At 42.0% G+C, this 22,397-nt stretch overlaps 1 protein-coding gene and 1 long non-coding RNA gene across 7 annotated transcripts in view; one reads left to right on the top strand and one right to left on the bottom strand.

Moving 5' to 3' along the window:
- sema5ba (sema domain, seven thrombospondin repeats (type 1 and type 1-like), transmembrane domain (TM) and short cytoplasmic domain, (semaphorin) 5Ba) overlaps nt 1-22,397 on the top strand; it is a 174,211-nt gene that overhangs the window by 104,359 nt on the left and 47,455 nt on the right. For all 6 annotated transcript variants that reach the window (XM_056388964.1, XM_056388965.1, XM_056388963.1 and 3 more), the window contains 4 exons: nt 10,832-10,894; nt 11,679-11,777; nt 11,926-12,139; nt 19,081-19,366. In XM_056388964.1, coding sequence (XP_056244939.1) covers nt 10,832-10,894; nt 11,679-11,777; nt 11,926-12,139; nt 19,081-19,366 — 662 coding nt within the window. The remainder of the gene's footprint in view (nt 1-10,831; nt 10,895-11,678; nt 11,778-11,925; nt 12,140-19,080; nt 19,367-22,397) is intronic.
- LOC130177331 (uncharacterized) lies at nt 2,528-10,090 on the bottom strand. The gene is made up of 3 exons (XR_008828999.1): nt 9,876-10,090; nt 4,011-4,146; nt 2,528-3,893 (listed from the first exon to the last, which is right to left on the bottom strand). It is a non-coding gene; the product is annotated as an uncharacterized LOC130177331 (long non-coding RNA).

The following is a 22,397-nucleotide window of genomic DNA, read 5'->3' as shown; positions in this document are numbered from 1 at the left end:
TTCAAAATAATCAGTGATAATTGTTCTTTTTTACGAAAAACAACCAAATGATGAGCCACCTGCGTACACTATGTGCTTTAATGCCATGTTAGTGTGCACATCCATCCGTACTACCTGCATCTTTATCTGCACCTGTGTGGGTGCATACAGCAAAGTACTTTAGGTGTCTGTGGAAGAGAAGGAATAATCCACTGTGCTGGTTGGTTGGTCATGGAGAGACTGTCTGCTTTTACCTGCCATCCTCCCTAATGTGGAATTACAGTGAGTGGGAGGCAGCAGCAGGGTGAGTGGGCAACCACATACAGACTGTTAGCACATACTGAACCATACAGTGTATTCAGCTCAACACTTACATCAGAGGAGAAAACAGCTTCCTGTTCCCAGCTGTGATCGCTTTAATCACTCTTGCTGTAAAATAATCATGACTGTGACTGTAAAAGAGCTACTTTACATATTAATGCTCTTTAAAAAATAATCCCTCATAGAAGCATATTTCTGTATTTCTTCCAAATTTCCAATGAAAGAATTATATTTAGGATTTATTAAACATTTCATTATCTTTCTATGACTTGTTAATAGTAAAAGCAGTTCTGAACAGCTCTAAAATCCTTTATAAGGAATTACAGCTTTAATTTAAGATTTTTCAGAGTTATCTTTAAGGATAGTTCATCTATTTAAGAATTTTATAACAAAGCATATTTTTTTCACTTTGTTTTGCTTATTTAAAGTAGGGCGGTGTATTGCAGCTTCACTACTTTTCAATAAAGAATAATTTAAAAATGTCAAGTTCTGAAATATTGTTTATCATCTTTTTGATCAGGTATTTCTTGATTTAATTGATAATTGTGTTAATTATTACTGTAATACTGTTATACTCTACATTTAGTCAGAATCCTCTCAGGGCTCATAGGATAACATTAAACTTTGACTTATTATTTGAGGAATTTGGTTTATTTGTCAAAACCATTATTTATACGAGCAATAGAAGAGTAGAAGGTATCATACATCCAGGATCAGCTGACCTGTCTCATGTTTGTTGTCATCCCCCACCTGTCCACCAGGTGTCCCTGGAGTCTAATCACCCAGTCACCTGATGCCGCTCCTCTGCACACCTGTCCCTCGTCGTCTCGTTAAGCCTCGGTGTCTACATTTACCGCCACTTTCTCGCTCCCATTGGCCGCGTGGTCTGTGTTGTGTCTTCACCCTGGTGGTTCTAGCTGGTCGTGTGTGTGTGTGTGTGTGTGTGTGTGTGTGTGTGTGTGTGTGTGTGTGTGTGTGTGTGTGTGTGTGTGTGTGTCTGTGTGTCTGTGTGTGTCTGTGTGTGTGTGTGTGTGTGTGTGTGTGTGTGTGTGTGTGTGTGTGTGTGTGTGTGTGTGTCTCTGCCTGTGTGTCTGCATCTGTATTTAGGCCAGCTGCCTGTCTGTGAGCATGATCATAGAGAATAAGTCCCTTTGGTTCATCTTGCTCTGCCAGCTTGCCTGTCTGTATGTTGCCCCTTCCCTGTTGCCCGTACTTGAACTTTGACAGACGGCTGTTGTTGTATTATATTACAACAACAGTACTGACACCAGAACAATCTTTTTCACTACTTTTATATGCGGAACAAAAACAGCTTTTCCTACCCCTTTTATTTTCATTAAAACAAACTGTTCGTTGCATCAGCTCTTCTACACAAACTTTACCTCAAATTAGCTGAAATTTAAATTGGTAATATCTAATCAAAGAATATGTAAACAAACAAAAAATCCCCCAAAGTTTTCAAGTAAACTTCATGCTTTCACATGTGGGTGTCTGTAGCCTGGTATTTAACTCAAAGCCTAATGATGTTAAATACCCAGCTTCGTCAGGACCGTGTCGTATACCGCCTCAGTGGGAGATTGAATTTGTTGAACTGAGCTCTGTAATATGAACTAGGCTGGATGTGTAGCGCATTAGGATGAGATGTTTCAATAAATGCCGCCTTTCAAGCTTGAAGTCAGGCTGAAACAGTGCAAGTTGTCATGAGCGTCTAAAGATTCACACTCATGGCTGAATGAGCGTCTGCTGGCGTCTGCACTGAGCTGTATTTGTCAACAGTGTGAACATTTAATCAGAACTTTTGAAATTGTGTGGGTGGGTGTGTGTGTGTGTGTGTGTGTGTGTGTGTGTGTGTGTGTGTGTGTGTGTGCGCTGAAGTGCAGACAAACACACACTCTGAAACACTGTCAGCCTGTTTCTCTCCAGTGTGAGGACAAAAGTGTAGGTTAGTGACCTCATGCTGCACCGACTCAGTCTGAGAGAGAGAGAGAGAGAGAGAGAGAGAGAGTGTGTCACTCAAAGGATGTGGGTGTGTCCTTCGATCAGACTCAGCTGCGAGACAAAGGGTAGTTGAAAGTCGTGTCTCATTTGTTTGTGGTTTTGTATGTGGCTTTGGAAACCTGTGTGTTAAACACAGTGAATAACGACCCATGGGTGTATGTGTTTAATCACTCATTTAATAAGAGAGAGAGAGCGTCACGTCAGGCCACAGGATCGAGATCAAGGCCAATTCAGGCCTTTCTTTATTCTGTTTTTATTCTTATTTTTTTTACATTTTCCGATCAGTATCAACTCTTGGAAGACTATATGTTTACAGTCCTGTATGGCTTGTGTCCCATTGCGCCCCATTAAAACAGTGTGTTGACAGTGTGTGAAAGGCGAATGAACACATACTGTAGCTCACAAAGTAAATAAACAGCAGTCAGCAGTTTAAAAAAAAAAAATGAAATCACTGAGAGGAATTCAAACAGGGGTGTGATGTGATGGCTCATGTACGGTTCAGTGGCATTTGGCACGTTTGCTGTTGTAGTTTAAAACTGCATTTCAGTGTTTTGTCCGTGCCGGGGGTTGATGAAATCCCGTCTGCCACAACAGATCCACGCTGATGCTCGGAATTGAAGGGCCTGATTTTCCCCTCAAATTTATTGAAGACATTCTTGATGACGCTGCGTATTCAGCTCCCAAAAAACACATTCCCCCAAGCTCCACCGTTTTCTCCAATAACAACAGATTTTCAACATCTCTGCCAAGAGAAACATTCTGTCCAAACCTTTACTTCTGGAAGAGTGCTGCACCTCTGACTACAGCTTTTATCAGTGGCTTTGTCTCACCTGTTAGCCAACAGCTTCACCTGCAGGGCATAACAGGCACGCAGTCTCACACTTCCTGCATGAAGGAAAACATGACGTAGACTGTGCAAACCCTTTTTGAAGATAAAGAAAATGAATGTCAAATAACAACCCAAAAAGTTCTTGTCAAAGTCCAGATTCCAGGGGCGTTATAGTTAGATGCAAATGATATCAAGAGGACCACAGAAACAGCAAACTGTACGAACTGTATTTCTTGATTGAGACAAGCCCCCGACGACCACAAATGACTTAACAACCCCCTTAAACTAACAAAACGATCCGTGCATTATTCTACACATGCCCCAGTGCGCTGTGGGGCCGTGAACAAGCTGTTTAACATTACATGTGGGCCCCTACAGCTGTAACAATAAAATGTGCAGGTAACAGAATATTTCACCACCATTTCACAGTCGATTAAACTCATCTGTTGCTAACTTTCTACAGAGCCTCTGCTCCGCTACCTGCATTTAATTGTTTAGCAGCTCAGTTTGCTTTGTATGCTGCTCAGGGCCGCACAGGAATAATTCTTCCTTGTCATCTGGAGTACACTCCTTTTGAAGATTTATGGCGAAAACATCCACAGAACGTGCACGTTTCTCCGTTAATACTCCTTCAGTCTTTCCTAGAAGTCGCTCTCTGTCATCACTAATTAAAGCAATGACTAACGACATGCCCCGCTGATCACTGTGTTCACTATGTGGACCCATTTTTTCTTCGTGATGAAACACTGCGTTTAAAATCCAGAACCTGAAACAGGAAGTAAAGAGAAGACAATCCGAGTAAAGAATTAAAGAAATGTTGCAGTATTTGCAAATTTTTATATTATTTTTGATAAAGGTAAAATATCTCATAACGTGCGGTGACCCGATAGCTGAGTGGTTTGGATGCAGAGCATGTGGTCGCTCTGAGCAGGCGACTCCCCGGTTTGACTCCCGACAGGACTCTTTGCTGCACGTCACTCCCCTTCTCTCTGGCCCATGTCCTGTCTCTCTTCACTGTCCTATCGAATAATAAAGGCAAAAAACATACTAGAAATGACACATTGACACATCTATTAAGCAAAACCTCATGATTTTGAGGAGTCTCTGAGGAGTCAGTGTGACTTTCCTAAAACCTAAAAGGCAGCAGAGAGAGTAAAAGTATTGGAAGTTGAAGGTTTTTTTTTTTTGCCTTTGACGTCAGTGCTGTTGTTTCAAATCCTCTTGCACTGATGCGTCATGATGTTAACGTTGCTAATAATGTTAGAAATTAATGATGAAAACCGGGACAGGGTGGTGTATGTTTTAAAGAACCATCTAATGTCATAATTTGACAAGCATGTGATGCGTCAGTGGTTTCCCACCTGTGAACACCGCCAGTGGTGCTCACTCCTGTCGCTGTGTCGGTGACTGAGCGCTTCATCTCGGCGCCACCTGGGCACCAGTTTGTGCCAAAATTGGCCATATTGTACTGTGTGTGTGTGTGTGTGTGTGTGTGTTTGTGTGTGTGTTGGGTGTGGGTTGTTACCTAAAATAGCAGATTAAGAGTGGGGGGCTGGAAATAAGAGGAAGGAATTAACAGTGTAAAAGTGTGGGATGCTTTGAAGTGAGGACACAGATGATCTCTCTCTCTCTCTCTCTCTCTCTCTCTCTCTCTCTCTCTCTCTCTCTCTCTCTCTCTCTCAGTGAGGTGGTGGTGCTGCTGGTGGTGGGTGAATATGCAGATTCTCTTCTCCCTTGCTTCAATGGTTGAGTAACATTCAGAGGAAAAGCCCGCAGTGAAGTGTAGCAGGATGAGATGAGGAAGAAACCGCGAGGAGCCAGTCAGGTGGTCGTTTATAGAGATACTGACAGCGTGAAAAATATTTGCCCGTCCTTCGAGTTTTGTGATTGCAAATAATCCGCTTACATGAATGATAAATAAACCTTTTTTTTTTTTTTTTTTTTTTTTTTTTTTTACAAGTTTTATTCCCCAGACCATGAAGTCAGAGTGAATACATCCAGGAAATGTTCTAAGTTTTCATTTTCGATGCTCACAGAGCAATAGTTCGTCATGGACAAGGCGTGTTAGCAGAACGGGCTGTTACAGTGTTTAAGGTTATTATGTGCTCAACATATGAAGTAATAGCTCAGCTGTTGTTTGGATGTTGAAATGATTAACTTCTGCTAAACAACTGTTGCAATGTTTTTTTTATATTTTTAATACTTTCCCAGACGCGGCTCACACCAGTTAGGTCCAATCCCACTGAACTGGTACACAAATTTGTCTTGACTGTAACAAGTGCCAGACAGCGCCTATTCAAACAACCATTACTCCCCTGACACACTTATTTACAATATTCATGAGTTATAATTAGTTGTCACACATGATGTTAGCAGTGTGTCAGTGAGAGGCAGCCTTATCAACACAGCACCACATTTCAGGAACGGCATTTGCAGTCGTCGCTGCTCGCAAGCCCTCTTTACTTCATTAGTGTTTCCTGCTCTCCATCCCTCTCTTTCCCCTCCCTCTTTCTCTCTGTTTCTCGTAAAAATAGAATTCATTTTCCTGCCCGGCCTCCATCTTTCTGCGGTAAAAGTGATGAATCCTCTTTCCTGCTACTAATTGTATTTTCTGCTATTTTATTCGCCTATAAAATATTCATGTTTTTTTTCCCTCCCCTCTTCCCTCCTTTAAGAAAGATGCCGTGGGCAAGATCTTCTTATTGTGTCTAAGGAGAACCGAAATTGGGAGAAATGGAGTGTCAGGTTCAGGTTTGCAGGGGGAATTGATGGCAGCGAGTGCACATGGTTGTTGGCTTTGCTAATAGATGGAAATGTACTCTAACATGCAACTGTGGCTGGAGGCGCAAATAATAAACAGGCTCTCTGGCCTTGGGCTGTATTCAAGCATGAAAAATGGCTGTAACTCTTCTCAGAGAGGAAGCTGACTCTTTAATTGTCTGGTATTTTGTGCATCCGAGGCAGTGATTTAAGTTTCCTGTTTCTTCCAATATTTATGCTCAATGTACGTCTATAAAATCTTCAAACCTGATACTGGTGTTTGTGCGTAGACCAGGAAAACAACAGTGTTTGTTCAGATGTTGTCAACACAAGTTGATGTTTGTTCAGCGTCAACTTGTGTAGATGTTTACTGGATAAGACGGTGGAACTTATGAGCATCTCTAACTGAAGCAAAGGTGGAAATACTGACTTTGCCACAGTGCCAGAAAACGTCTTACCTCTCATCACTACGGTTCCTTCAAACCACTGTCACTGTTCAAACACCTCTAAACATTTCCAAACAGATTCCTATTGGCTGCAGGATGCTGTCTCACCTTTATCTTCTATGTTAGACCTGAACAATTAACGGCTTATTATCAAAATGGCAGTGTGGCCACATGCAATATTCAAATGGCAGGCGGTGCAATTTTCTTTTCTTTTTTTTTTTTTTTGATAAAGGTAGAATGTGTCACAACAAACCATACATGAAGCATTAATGAATCATATTCTCCAGATGTAAACAAACATCCTGGTTTGTTATATGACCCCCAAAAAAATCATTTTCATATTTTCACTGGAAATTAAATTTAAAAAATGACCGTTCCAACTGAAATCATGACTCGTATCACAATCGCACCATCTGCCAAAATAATCGCATTATGATTTTTCATCTGTACTTCCTGAATATTAGAAGAAAAACTTCAGAACTTTTTTTTCTTCTTGCTTCACGGTCTTTGAAGGAGAAGTGACTCAAACAAACAAGAAAAACAAATGACCAAATCACTAGATGAAGAGTTCCCTCTTCACAGGCGCAGAACACCTGGCCGATGAAGATAGTGTGTGAAAAAAGCCGAGGTTGTGCTGCATCAGATGCTGAACTTATCCGGCGGACATTTGCACACCGGATAATTTGGCTTCGGTTCATCTCGAGCAGTGTTGGAGGAACAGGAATGTGACAGCGCCAGGTGTGGTGGACATGCTGGTTAGGTAAAGAGGTAGAGGTCAACATAGTTGTGACTGTTGTTTGATTCCCATTTCCTGCCAACAGTCAGTACTGGTTTCCTTTAATCATGACCACAGTATTTCATACCCTGAAGCAAATAGTTTGACATTTTGGTAAATACCTTTTTTATTTTTTTTTTTTATTTGATGTTTTTCTTCTTTTTCTCTCAACGCAACTTTTTAAACTTTTTCATAAGTCCAGGTCAACAGACGTCTGACTGCCACAGCGAGTGAACCCTGTGCTCTGAGCTGCTCTTCTACATTTAACATGAATAATTACACAGCAAATGAGGGCTTGTATATCAAGCTGGAATAAGTGACAACATTATTTTCCCTCTTTATCTCTTAGCTTTCTTTATGTTCCATTTGCTGTGAGCATTTTTGAGTGATAAATAAACACTGCATGCTTGCCACACATTATGCAGCTCTTATTCAATCTGTTGATGGCAGTCAGGCCATTCAGGGCTCGGTACTGAGGGAAGGTATTTGAGGGAGAGGATGTTGAAGCAGAATTGGTATTCTCACAGGCTCTGTGTGAGTGTGGCTTTGTTCCAAAGTGGTGTGAAGAAGAAGAGATGGACAGGGAGAGGGGGAAGGGAGAGGCGGGGGGCACTTTCTGGTGAAGGTCAGCGGGTTAAGCCGATGGGGATCCTTGGAGACGGGGCCCTGCCGAAAAGATGGTAATGCCCCAAGCCATGATTCATCGCAAAGGCATCCATCACTGCGTGTGTGTGTGTGTGTTGTGTGTGTGTGATCGTGCGTGTGTGAGTGTGTGTGTGTGTTTACAATGACGTCATAACATCAGTCCCCAGGCTGTCAGGGGCTGATGGGCAGGGGCTGTGGAGGAGCAGTGTTTTCATTTCAACAGGCGAAGTGATGGACTGCCGCAGAGGGGGCGGGGCTGCTCTCTGAATGGCAGGTGCCACACTGTTCACTGTGCTCATGGGAAGTGGATTTGAGGTTGCTATTGTCTGCGTACTGTTTGTCGGCAGCGTGAGCTGCGTGACTACAGCCGAATTCCTGCAGAGCACATTAGCTACTTTCAGTTTTTTTTTGTTTTGTTTTTTTCTAATTCTTCGACTACTTTGTGTTCAGTGACTGAAGCTCAAGTTTCATTTTAATTACAGTTTACTTTATATAGCTGTCCCCTGCTGATGTCTCTCTCTCCAGGGCAGTCTGAAGCAGGTTAATTGAAGGGAGCTGCTGTGGGAGACCGGGAGATGAGCTGTAACTATCAATATGGGCCAGAGCCTACTTACTGGTTCTCTACCAGCTGCAGCAGCTAAACATAGCTTTATAACGCTAATGAATCTGTCTCAATCTCCACCTTTAACCTGCGCTTACATATGGTCGTAAAGTGCAGAGGTTTTTATGTGTAGTTTAGCCTGGATGAAGTTGCTCTTATCAATATTTTTACATGAATTATGGATCAAATGACTAGAACTCACAGAATTATCACCGGACTCTGCAGCTCCATTCACCTCTGTGGAGTCACAGCCACAGCTTTACTGTTCTGCATCACTCTCACCGCTCTCGTTAACTTCATGTCTAGCTGCAGCAACAAAGTTAGCAAACACCTTGTAAACATAGTGAAGCATCCAACAGCTAGAGAACCAGATATTTTTTGAGTTAGTAGAGACAAAGACAGAGCTGGAATACTCACGTGTACATTAATGAAAATAAAATAAATTATATAATAATTTGATAATAAGTAAAATAAAATATTAAAATAATAATGGTAAAGTGCAGATTTAAAGATGCATTAAATGATTTGTTTTGCCACCAGGGGGCAGAAGAACACACAGTCGTGGCACATAATCACCTCATAAAGTCTCCTTTTAGCTCATGTTTGGTCTCCACCACCTCCTGACAAAAATCTTCTGGTTCTTTTAGCTGCTAAATGTTTCACTTTCTTCAACAGCTAGTCGCTAACTTTGTCTGTGCTCGGCAGGCAGTGAACAGTGGCTGGTGTGTTTGCTGATTAGCTTTAAGCTGCATCTCAAACAATCAAACATGGCATCAGAAATGTGGAAGAATTACTTGTTGTGCAGTGTTTTGGCAGCAAAAACAGTTCTGGCAGTGCAATCAATCAAAAAAACAATCACACAGTCATTTATTTTCTATGAATATAAGCTTAGTATAAAAGCATTAAAAGAACTCCCAACACAATGTGCAGATGTTTGACGAGCTCATTAGGCGGTGGATGGATAGTACTGTACAGTCTGGTGTTTTCGCTCGTTAGCATGAATTTATGCAGAGGCTAATCATCCAAAATCATAAACTTCCACTCCTGCAAGTGTAGTTGAAATACTCCATGACCTGTGAAATAAGAGATTTTCACACTTGGAGAATTTAAACGCAGCATATTGTCTCCAGAAAGACTTTGGCAGTTCTCTTAAGTTCTCATTAAACATGCTTATAATGTTTTATTTCCATTTAAATTCCTAAAGAGCTACATTTTCTACACGGAGCATCTAAAAAAAAAAAGAGATTAATTCAAAACTATATTTTCCCAGCAGAATCCCTCACTGAGTCTTGGGGCTATACAGTTTTTAGTCCCTTCCGCTGAGCTTTAATTAAAGCAAAATGAGGATCCAAAAAGCGTGAGTGTTGTCACCGCAGGACAAATTCACACCTAAAAAAAAAAAACGGAATTATCCAAGACTGCATATAGGTGTTTAAGATGAGCTACATGACGGATCAGTATTTTTTTACTCTATAGTTTATGGTTTGTTTGAGTCCTCTTTTTGGCTCCTGGAATACTGACCCAGTTTGGAGCTGCTTGGCTTCAGTTGGCAGGCTTCACTCAGTGTGGGGTCACAACTTTGTCCCACTGGCCGATTGTCCTGGGAGGGCGATTGTCTGCGGTGGGTTGTCTTGTGCATGACAATAATCCCTTTGGGAGAGGAGAGAATGAAATGAACACAAACAACAGTAGGATGTAGAATTAGATAAAGTGATGTTACATAATGGCAGACGTTTTAACTGTTAGATATTGGGGCGACCTTCCTACTCGGGCAGTGAGATCAGAGAAGAGGAGGGGAGGATAGTAAAGGAGGAGAGGATAGTAAAATGAGGCTAGTGACACACAGGAGGGAGGGGAGGGGGCGGGGGGCAGGGGGTCCTCTGGCACCTTGCACACATACAGTTTGTGCCAAGAGAGGGACATCTCTCAATCCTCTTAACAAGAGCCAGTGCGTCTCTGTCGGCCAAGCAGCATGTGTATGCACATGCATTAATGTGTTTGCAGTGCAGTTGTGCAGTGCTGCTGCCTGCATCCATAATAAAGCCCAATGACAAAACCCTCAACAGGAATATAATTGGGCAGTACGAGTGAAAAGGTGGGGGGGGGCATTGGAGCAGAGGCGAGTGCTGCAAACTTTCAGAGAGAGAGAGAGAGATAGAGAGGGGATGAAAGAAGAAGAAGATGGAGAGAAAGCCATTTACATGCTAATACTGCCCTTAGCCCTTCAACTGCCTCGTTGGGTACCTTGCCCGCTACTCTCGAATAAGCTCTTGGCTGACGAGCCGGTCGCCATGTTTACACAATAAACAAACAGCAATGAGGTTAAAGTCTTTTCATGCATCTTTTTGTGCATGCCTACAGTATTAGCAACAGTCAGTTGTTGCGTAACTGTTTTATAGTGTCTGAAGGACTCAGCTGACTGCTTTTCGGCCTCTTTGTCATCATTGGACTTTTTTTTTCTTGTTTTTGTTTCCTAGGCAACAGAATGGGCACCGGACGAGGAAACCAGGAGGTCCTGTCAGAGCAAAGGCAAAACAGAGGTAACCTCGATCCCGCTCCCAATTACAACACTTCATGTCAGCGCTGCCTGGCTTACAGAGAGGCCATCTTGATATCTTCTGGCTGTTGTGGCGAGGTCCTTATGGGCCTCACGGGAGGGCTCTGTACAGAACAGCTATTTCAGACCCTTCAATCAAGGGTTGTTTTTCTTGCAGTGGAGAGAGAGGGCAAATGGAAGGAGAATGTGCACAAGAGAGCCTAGGGCTAGATAGTGAGATACACAAAAAGACTTCCTTTCAAAAATGGCTGATAACCAATGCTTGCTTTGATTATTTGGGTTTGCAACGTGAGTTTTATCTGTCACTGTGCCTTTAAAGTGAACGGGTGATACCAAATACATAAAGCAATCAATTCTCTTTGAAACCTGTGTCACTGCAATTACCTCATTTGTTCTCCACAAAACAAGACGGCACCAAATTGTTGCATAAAATGTTTTATTGCCAGTAAATCTATTTCACACCTTTGTTAAAACTGATTTGACTTTTTTGTCACACATACTTGAGTTATTGTCAATTCTCTGTCGATGTCGCAAATGGGCTTCCATTCAGCTGCAAACGAGCATTCATATTTTTGAACAATGGACTCACGAGAGCAAAAGCTGCACGCTCTGAACTGCTCTGCCTTTTGGTCGCATGCCAGTCTGGTACCAGACGACTTGGTCCATTGTTCTTCTCAGCGAAACGTCGAACAGTATTTAGCTAACCAGCTCAGACTGTAACCGCTGTAGCTGTTTGAAAGCTTTCCTCTTCACCCTCCTCTCTGCAGATTGAATGTCAGAACTACATCAGAGTCCTGCTGGTGAACAAGACTGAGGTCATGACCTGTGGAACCAATGCATTCCTGCCACTATGTATTACCCGAGAGGTACAAATGACTGTGTGTTAGTGTGTTAGTGTGATTTTTTTTTTTGTTGTACAAATTCAGAGAAAACACTGTAGACTCGGATCTGTTACTTTCGCTTACTCCTTTTTCTCTCCCTCTCTGCCTCGCTCTGTCTTTTCGTCCGTCGCAGGTGGGCAACATGAGCAGCGTGCTGGAGCGGGTGAACGGCGTGGCACGCTGCCCGTACGATCCTCGCCACAACTCCACAGCAGTCGTGACGGAGAGCGGAGAGCTGTACGCCGCCACCGTTATTGACTTCTCTGGCCGTGACCCCGTCATATACCGCAGCCTGGGGGGCATGCCGCCTCTCCGGACCGCCCAGTACAACTCAAAATGGCTCAACGGTACAGTAAAAACTACCACATATGAAGTTCCTTGGCTCACACTGAAAAGTTAATTTTAGTATCATAAATTTAGCTTTTTTTTTTTCTGCTTCATTACCAATTAATGATTGTTTTTTTCAATTAACTGGCTAATCATTTGATTTATATTTAATGTCACAAATTTGTGAAGAACAGCATCACAAGTTCCCGAGCTCAACGTGACGCTTTCAAACTGCTCGTTCTTTTCAACAATGATAATTAATTGCTTTGTTAAAATTGTTGATTAAACTTCATTGATTGATTCAAGTTCATTTAAGAGCATTTAAAGCACAACATACTGCAAAATGAGCATAATGAAATGGTCCGGCGTGAACTAGTTAGAGTTGCAATGTGTGTGTTCAAACGGTGTTTTCATATGAGACGTGAGAAATGTAGTCTAGCGGTATTAGTAATCTGATCGCGTCTAAACTCTTGTTGGATTATCAAATAATCCACACAAGGTTAAATCGCAGGGTAAAGACAATCTCTGGAAATTCCTCCTGTTACTTTAAACATTTTCCTGCCTGGAGCGACACTTCTGTTTCCAATACAATCGGCTCTCTTGTTCCAGCCATGATAGATCAACCCCGACGGGGGTGTTTTCAAAGGATTACAAAGACTGTTTGGATTTGAAGTTGTGTATGGAACACGCAGTACAGGTTAGGCGTAGGAATTGGCGGGAATTATGGAATGGCGGAGAGCATGAAATGCTGTCAATCCTGCTGGTGTCAGTGTCAATAATCTCCCTGCTGCTGACGCCGTACCTTTCCCTCTGACCACGCTGCTGCACAAATCCATAGACACACATCCTGACTCCAGCAGAAATGTAGATGGACGTTCCACTGGAGGAGGCAGCCAGTGAGTTCCTTTGATATGCAGAACAGCTTAGATTATTGGATTCATTGAGGTATATATATATATATATATATATATATATATATATATATATATATATACATACATATATATAATACCGAAATGGGAGGAGTTATTTCAGGCATTTGGACGTAAAAGGCAGATTCATTTTCTGCACCATAGACGATGTTAAGTGACTACCTGGACGGACAGGAAACTCTCCTGGTTGAACTATCAATACTAAAGATGAACAACAAAGTCAGCGCTACAAGCCTAAGGACATAAAAAGTGTGTTTCCCAATGGAATAAGACCTCAAACCGTAACTGTTAAACATATTTTTGCTTTATTTCATCCATCCTTTGCTGAGTGGCCCAGGCTAATGCAACACATTGGCTACACTCTTTTCCTTTTCCCACTGGGCATTGGTATCTACTCTAACACATGGCATGCATGAAGTACCACAGTTGGAGACAGAGAGAGAGAGAGAGAAAAAAAAATTCTTAACAAATAACATTTGAAAATAATCAAAGTAAGCTCGGCCGCAGTCCAAAGCCAAACGATACTGAAAAACAATGATATGAAACGGAGGAAAACAGCACATTCTTCACATCTGAGAAGCTAGAACCAGTGAATGCTTGACATTTCTGCTTGATAAAAGACTTAATCGATTAATGCATCACCAGAGTGGTTGATTAATTTTCTCTTGTGCGAGTAATGCATAATCATCAGCACTAAATGTAACAAACAAATATCCACATATTTTCAAGTGCAGCTGTATTTTGATGAGAAGCGGGTCGTGAAAAAGCTGGACTTTAGAGAGTCGGCCAGAAGAAAGGAGAGACGGGAGGGGAGGGGAAATGAGAAAGGCAAGAACGAAAGCGAGTGAAGTCGGAAGGTGGGAGAGTGTGACGGTGTGCGTCTGCGTGTGTGCGGTGGCGAGAGAGGAAGGGGGTGAGAGTTGTGGGGCAGGGAAGAGGATGAGGATGAGAGGGAGGCAGAGAAGATAGACTGAAGAGTCAGTGAGCGACGTAATTATTCCTCACGGCAAGGAGAGGGTGAAATTACAGCACACAGCACGCTTCACACCAGGCGGGGACTCGCTGCCCGTGTGTGCATGTGAGTGTGCTTGTGTATATAGATTTTATGCATGCTGTACGTGCATCCATGTGTGTCCAGTGTGTGTGTGTGTGTGTGTGTGTGTGTGTGTGTGTGTGTGTGTGTGTGAGAGAGAGAGAGAGTATGTGGGAGGGAAAAAAGATGAGTAGCTAAGTAGATCATGTCCTCATCAGCATAATCACAGCTGGCCGCGCACACAGTCAAGCACACATGTTGCACTCAAATCTTGCCACACACACACACACACACACACACACACTCACACACACAAACACACACACACACACAAGTGCCATCACAGACAAAGGCTGCTTTCCTTCATGGTTGATTCTGTGAGGGTTATGGAGTTGTGCTCCCGGTGGATTTTTTGGGGGTGTGAATGAAAATCTCATTTCCAGCTCTAAGCCTCTCCAGCTCCAGAGAACCAAAGGCAAGGAGGGGGGTCCTGGATCTAATCAATCTGTTCCCTTATTGGATTGGTAGCCTGCCAGGTGCTGACCAACTGTTTCCCATCATGCACCTGAATGACATGAATCTCAATTCAAATTTGTGTTGTTTGCTCTCACCCTTCTCTCGGCTTTTGTGAAAAATGTATTTTGGCGCATACAGTCACAGAAATGAAACAAAAGCCAGAGATTTCTCAGTCCCTTTATATAAGCACATACAAACATGTGACATTCAAAATTCAACTTCATGTTCTTATAAATAGAATTTTTTAGTATAATACTCAGTATTTCTTTTTGCTACGACACCTGCATGTTTTCATTGTTTAGTTTTGGCGAGTCTTGGTTAAAGCCAGAGGTGAACAAAGAAAACAGTTTTGTTTCTTTCTTCTTCTTTTTTTTTTTTTTTTTTTTATATCAAACTAAGAGGTCTTTGTTGTTGAGTTGTTAAGTTTTGTAAGTCATAGCCTGTCGACTGTTTCTTCAGCCAGCAGAAACAGCTGTTAAAGATCACAACACCACAGCTATTTGAATAGCTGAACAAATTGGAGATGTTTGACTTGTGTGCAGTGTACGGATGCCAACCTTTGTGGACTGGGAAATAAAAGTTGCCAGCTAACATGATCCTGGCAGAAGTTCCCTCCTAAAAGTATTTGGCGAAACAAATTAGTAGTAGATTTTAGTAGTAGTAGAACTATTCGTCTTCACTCTGACCAGACACATAACTAACCTAACACAATACAGATGTCATAACCAAGTGCAGTAAATATTGAGAGTAAAAAAATCCATTCATACCAAATCTAATCAAACTGTCAGGTATTATTCCTCCCCTAATGAGTCATCCGCCATTCTTTTATGTGAATATTAAAGTGGGAATAGAAACCTTTCACCTTTCCCCCCTTGTGTTTCCATGTGGTGTTACTGTTGGCGCCACAGTCACAAATATATAATATACAACATATAGTGGAGTTTCATCACTGTTCGTTTTAGGAAGACCACAGCCAAAAAAAAAAACCCTGTTCTTTGTGATTGTTTGTCTCTATATGTATAAATATAGATGATGGACTGGTGACCTGTCCAGGCTGTAACCCCGCCCTTGCCAAATGTCAGCTGGTATTGGCTTCAGGCCAAAACACCTGGTTGTATTAATAGGAAGACAGGTTTTGTTACTTACTGATCTAGTAGAAATACTGCCAACTGAGCGTGAGTTTGGAGCTCTCTTCATAGTCGGACCGGCTATTGGGATGAATCCTGGTGGGCGGGTGGACTGTAAAAAAATAAAAATAAAAAAAAAATCCATAAAGTTTAACTGTCTATTACTCTCCGTCTTCACCTTCTTCGCCTCCTCTGTCAGTGGGGCTCGTTTTGGGTTGCTGGGTAGAGTAGCATGTCTGCTACCTGGGAGACGCTACTGACAGCTGCGGACGCACTTTATGCCGTAAATCGAAACTTTTTTTCCCCGTGAACTTTAGGTGCCCAGCGGGAGACAGGATTGCGTAATGAAAGCGAGGCTCACAGGAAAACCAATCCAAACACCAGTGGCGTCATTATTCTGTAGCCATTACATCGTGCAACCGACATTTACTTCATAATGATAAGTTGAAGCAAAAAAACTCTATTTCCACTTTAAATAGCCTCACTCTTTATGCTGTGTCTGATCTAAAGCATCATGTGATGTTAGCGATGGAGGCTTCACTCCTGCAGCACCCAACCAGCCTGCCAGATTGAACAGTCTGTTTACCACTCTGCGGGATGCTGGAAAAAACTCTGCTCATCACATTTGCACCCACACAGCTTCACTAATATCGTGCAGAAACTGTGGGCTCCGCCGGCCCTTTGGCTGACACACGTACAGTGTATGCACAAACACAGGTATGTAAACACAGAAATACTCTTGTGTGCATATGCATAGCAGCTCAGGCATGCTGTATACACACACACACACACACACACACACACACACACACACACACACACACACACACACACACACACACACACACACTTTCCATTTAATAGCAGAGACGTACATAAGCATAATTGGCTACTTTACATGGCCTTTATCTGCAGGGGGAGTAGCGCTCATGCGTTGTGACTGCGGCTTGTCCATCTGCATGTTCATCAGGAGCAATGAACTGATCGGGATGTGCTGTACATTACATTGATCAGTGGGACAGGTTGCTTTTTCTTTCATCACTTATAAACATTAAATGATTTCCTACCCGTGGGTGACATGATGCATAATGGTAGTAATGATGATGATGAACCTGCTGGGGTTGTTCTATAATGACATTTTTGCTTGTTAAGCCTTTGATCTTAAATGCAAACTGATAACGATCTCCACTTCATCAGATGTAAAGTGTAGAAGTTGTTTAGATCGCACTGCTACTCTCAACCTGCTCGCTCCACACTCTCGCAGAATAACTACCATCATTCCGGACCGGCCGCCCATTTAATATAAATTGATTAGTTTCAAAAAGTTTGAATCGCTCCCTCAGCTGATTCTCTTCGTTGAAATTGCTTTTTTACGCCTTCATCTGTGGTCGGTCCAGACCAGTGGTTGTTGTTGTCGGACTGGAATTAAAGAGCTGTTCTGTCCATGTTGGTCTCTTCCTGCTCTGCTTCAAAATCTTATTCTCTTATTAAAAAAAAGCCTCACTAGCCCCTCAGGCACATCCCATCACGGCTGTTAACAGGTCATCTCCGCTGTGTGTGTGTGTGTGTGTGTGCGCGCGTGTGCGCGCGCGCGTGCGTGCATGTGTGTGAGTGAGAGTGTATTTCTGTGTGACTTTGTTTACAACATCAGCATCCCTCTTGTGTTTTGTTTATGGGTGTGCGTGCATCTTAAGGCTTATTCCTCCATTTGCGCTCGTGTGTGTGTGTGAACATGTGTGTGTATGAGCATGTGTGTATGTGTGAGCATGTTAGTGTGTGTGTGTGTGTGTGTGAGCATGTGTGTATGTGTGAGCATGTGTGTGTGTGTGTGTGTTTGTGGGTGTGTAAGTGTGTGTGTGTGTAAGCGTTTGTGTGTGTGTGTGTGTGTGTGTGTGTGTGTGAGCATGTGTCTGAGAGTGTGATATCACTTACAATAAATGGGTCCCAGAGGGAAACTGAAGTGAAGACAGCAGAGGAGCATTTTTTGTGTTTCTTCATCACAGTTCTCGCCTCATTGAGGAAAACACAGCAGTAGAAAACAGAACATGAGTGTGATGCAGCCTCAGTCAGCTCAGTGTCAAAACAGCAACAACAGTGCATGTTTCTTTTTTTAGACAGTTCAGCTTGAAACGATGTTTTCAAATCATAAATGTTACAAGAAAGAAGTTACTGTTACGAAAAATACGTGGGATTGAATAAATCTATTGTCAATTACTGACCTTTTGTTCTATGTTTTATTATTTATTCTATTATATTTGTTAAATTTGTGTTTCTCAAGGACTTTTCAACAAACACTAGCACTTCAATATCTGGGCCGCCTTCTTCTGCGCATCTCCAGGATGTCAACTTTTCATGAACGGCTAAAAACTGTTTTGATTGGATATTTAAAAAAAAAACAAAACATTTTGACATCTGTGGTTTTTCCTGGACAGATGTTGTATCGTCAGCTGTATCCCGGTATTAAAGGGTTAGTTCACCCAAATGACCTAAACCCTGGTTAAGTTCTATCACATTGATTATTCACAGGGAACCGTTTGTTTGCCAGGAAGCAGTTTATTGAAAACCATTCACAGAGATTATCAGGAGTAAGCAGGACACGTTTTCAGATGCTGAGCACCGAAAACAAGATTGTGTTGAGGCATCTGAGGAAACGTCAGCTAGAAATATTTTGAAATGTCTGCACATAAAACCATAACCTTAAAAACTATCTGCACAATTAGATGCTTTAAAAGGTATGAGGGAAAATGTTGTATGAGGAGTTTGGGTGAACTAATCCTTTAAGCCGTTTTAAAGACTTTTATGTGAAACCTCCAAAAATGTTATGGATTTAAGACTAATATGGATGTAGAGGTTCAAGCTCCTTTTCCCTCCACGCTCACAGCAGTGAATTAGTATTCTGTGATGAGTCGTGTTTACAAAGGATGACAGTAACGTCCCATTCAAATCGTTATTCAGTCTGCTTTACCTGATAACCCACCAAGCAGGAAGGGCCATGAATCATTCACTGCGTCACCCAGGGCAATAAAGGCAGCACGGGCATCCAGTTAAACAGACATAGCTCCATGGATTTACCATCAAAACATCAGACAGATTTATTAGTAACCATTTTTTATCTTCTCCTCTCCTCCTCCCACTGCACCTTCTCTCATTTACACATTTGACATTGAGGCTCTTTTCCAGACCATCTTAAACAGGAGTGGAACAGCAGAAGTTTTTATTGCAATCAATAATAAGGAGTACCGGGGTCAAAGCAACACCATCTAGTAGATAAATGTTGGAAATATTTCTTTATCCCTGGAGCCATCATGTAATGATCCCCTCCCCCTTCTTCTTCTCCTTCTTCCCTCCGGCAGAGCCCCACTTCATCTCAGCGTACGACATCGGCCTCTTCACCTTCTTCTTCCTGAGGGAGAACGCGGTGGAGCACGACTGTGGCAAGACGGTCTATTCCCGCGTAGCGCGAGTCTGCAAGAATGACATCGGCGGGCGTTTCCTCCTGGAGGACACCTGGACCACGTTCATGAAGGCGAGGCTCAACTGCTCCCGCTCCGGGGAGATCCCCTTCTACTACAACGAGCTGCAGAGCACCTTCTACCTGCCGGAGCAAGACCTCATCTACGGCATCTTCACGACCAATGTGTGAGTGAATGCAAATGGGCGGTTATTCCTGTTTACACGTACATGCATTAACCCATTCTAATGTAGAGCAACGAATTATGGCGTCTCATCAAAATTTAAATTTCATCGTTTTAATCATCAAATGCATGTTTTTTAATCAATTAAATAACTTATTAGGCATCAAATGACTTTTTATATTAACTTGCGGCTAAATAAAAAAAATAGTTGTCATATTCTTTAACTCATCAATCATTTACACAAAAAACATTTTTTCTTTAATTGTCCCACTCTTCTCCCAGGCCACCATACATTCTCCCTATAGAAGGAAGTGAGATTCAAACACAGAACTGGAGATAGTTGATCAAAAATTATGTTTATTCCAGTTTTAGGTAGATTCTTCGTAAAAGAAAGTTTTCATTGAGCTGGAACAAACACAACTATACGTTATTAGTCATTATTAGTGCTGATCTAGTGCAGAGGAACATATATTGCATACAGCCGTTGTGACATGTTGTTTTTCTTTGTGCACAGGAGCGTTGGCTCCACCTCTGTGTCTGATTCGGTTGTTGAACCACCTGTGTCTTTGTTTGCAGATTTTGCACTCCGCTCTTTATTCACATTTATTCTGAGAACATTTATTCACACAGCTGCTGTTTTATCGTGAAAAGCAAATGGAAGAAACAGTTGTAGCTGAAAAGGTGCTCCACTTTATCTTGTCGTAATAAGAGCATTTCAAGGTCAGACTTCAGGATTTGGTGTGGTGTTCATGTTAATGAGGTTTCGAGTGGCTGTGTCTGTGTTCCAGTGCATATTATCTCCTTAGTCTTTAGTTCATGATCGCATGAGCACACATGCTAAAACTCCTGGGTTCTAGTAAATGTTTTTTTTTTCCTGGGGAAAAAATTTTGATAAGAATTCCTGGTAATAACAGAATCTCATTTCCTGGTATTCAACCCCAGCACAAATCCCCCCCACTGTTTATTATTGTATCTGGAAAGGAACATATGCACTCTGAAATGATTTTTCAGCACATTGTTCATTATTCAAAAGTGATATACTCCATCTTTTATTACCTATTCCTCATTTCAAACGCTTTACTGTTACCTTCATTATGACTCCTTTGGGAGCAGACAAAATTTGCAGCACTTTCTAAAAAGGCGCAGCTCAGATGATTCATCTCAATAAACATGAATAGAAGTGGTAACCCGATACACCGTCTATTATTGCTATCATTTTAATTGAATAAAATATAGTAGAGGGAATACTTCGAGCAGGAAAACAGTTTTGAAACTGACATTTATTATCTAAATCACCTCAGTTCTTGTCTGTGGATGATGAAAACAAATGCAGGGATCAGGTTGGGTGGACTTTAAGATCATTTCATCCTGAGTCTGCTGTTTAGCCTCTTCATACGAACTTCAGCCAAATAGTACAAACAGAGAACAGACCGGCACCTAAGCATCTATGCAGATATGAAAAAATTGAAATCCTATGTAATGTAATACTTATCCGTGTGTTGCTCCTTAACGTTGCGCTCGCTGTTGAACAGAAAAGATAAACAACACCACCAAAACAAGCTGCAGCTGTGCTGTAGAGCCCTTTCAATGGCAACAAGAATATTAATGGGGGGGGGGGCAGTGACATACCCACCAAAACACTTCAACTCCAGCATCTTTTCATTTATTCCTCAGATATCATCACTTTATAAGCTTTGTTACTGTGACATTTTCCCTCCTATTCAGAGTGAGACAATTTCCCAGAGTTTAGAGCCTTCCTGCTGCTGCTAATGATCAGTGCGGATGCATGCGGCTCTCAGCTGAGCTGGATACACAGACTGACTCGCACTCCCTCTGGTGTTTGATTGCTCCAGGTGGGGGTGTCGCACACTTCATTACAGAGAGGAAACACTGAGAGTCAACGTGTGGAGATTACAGTTCGTGTTATGCTTTTTATGGTTAGCAAAAGTGTAATTGCATCATGTTTTTGCCTGACTAGAGGATGGCGGTGTCTGTCGTTCTAACACTGTAGTCCACCACAAGATATTAGTGAAGATATCGCAGTTAATAAGTACTGGCTATAAATATTCATGGTTCTCAGAGGATGATTCCTCCTGACCTTTTTATCTAAAGTCACCAGCAGGTCAAACTTTCCCCTTGGCCAACTCTTCAGCCTGAGACAAAGCATCAAAAAAAAAATCCCCTGCAACAAATGCTGAGAGAATTCATCCATTTGGTTTTGATCCCGTCGTGACAAGCTACAGTTTCCTCTTGTAAAATCTAGTTCTCAGTGAGTGTGTGGAATTTTCTGAGCACGTTCATGCGCCTCAGAGGACAAACATTGTTCATTACGGACATTGTGGACACATCATTCATTATGGACACTGAGTTTTCTGTTATGCACTTCCCTAAGAACAAAATATGTACATATTTTTAAACCCATGGTCGTTCCCTAAGTGCCACCATTAGGAGAGCCTTTTTCATTTGAGCTCCACTCCTGCTGAGGCTCTGAGAATAGCAGCCTCTCGGATCCACCAACAGAGCACTGGAATAAGAAACACAGTAAGAAAACCTAAAGGAATAGTTTTGGGAAATGTGCCTATTTGATTTTTTTCCAGGAGTTAGATGAGAAGCTTGATAGAGGGGACTCCGCTACACATGGATTTGACTGAATCTGAGGCACAACTGACGAATTAAATTCCCTTCTTCACACCCTTCATATCAGAATGCACGCACGTCGCACATTCGAAGATCTGGGTCTGGGGATTCACGTGCCTGTTCACATATGATGCATGTTTTCTCTCTATTTGTCCAAAGAAATACAAATACAAGCCTAATCCTAAAGCATAACGCAAAACTTAATGGAACCAGAAATGACTTTACACTCTCTTTATTTCATTGTGGTTTCTTACTGAATAAAACAAACATGCAGATAAAACTCTCAGGTAGTGGCCAAACACCAGATTTCATTTGTGAAATGCTGTAACTGTACCGTGTGTGTGTGTGTGAGTGTGTGTGTGTGTGTGTGTGTGTGTGTGTGTCAGCCAGCATGATGG

This window comes from Seriola aureovittata, chromosome 11, assembly GCF_021018895.1.
Source record: "Seriola aureovittata isolate HTS-2021-v1 ecotype China chromosome 11, ASM2101889v1, whole genome shotgun sequence".
Lineage (NCBI taxonomy): Eukaryota > Metazoa > Chordata > Actinopteri > Carangiformes > Carangidae > Seriola > Seriola aureovittata.
The sequence above is the reverse complement of the archived record's forward strand: the minus strand, read 5'-3'. Positions and strand labels throughout refer to the sequence as shown.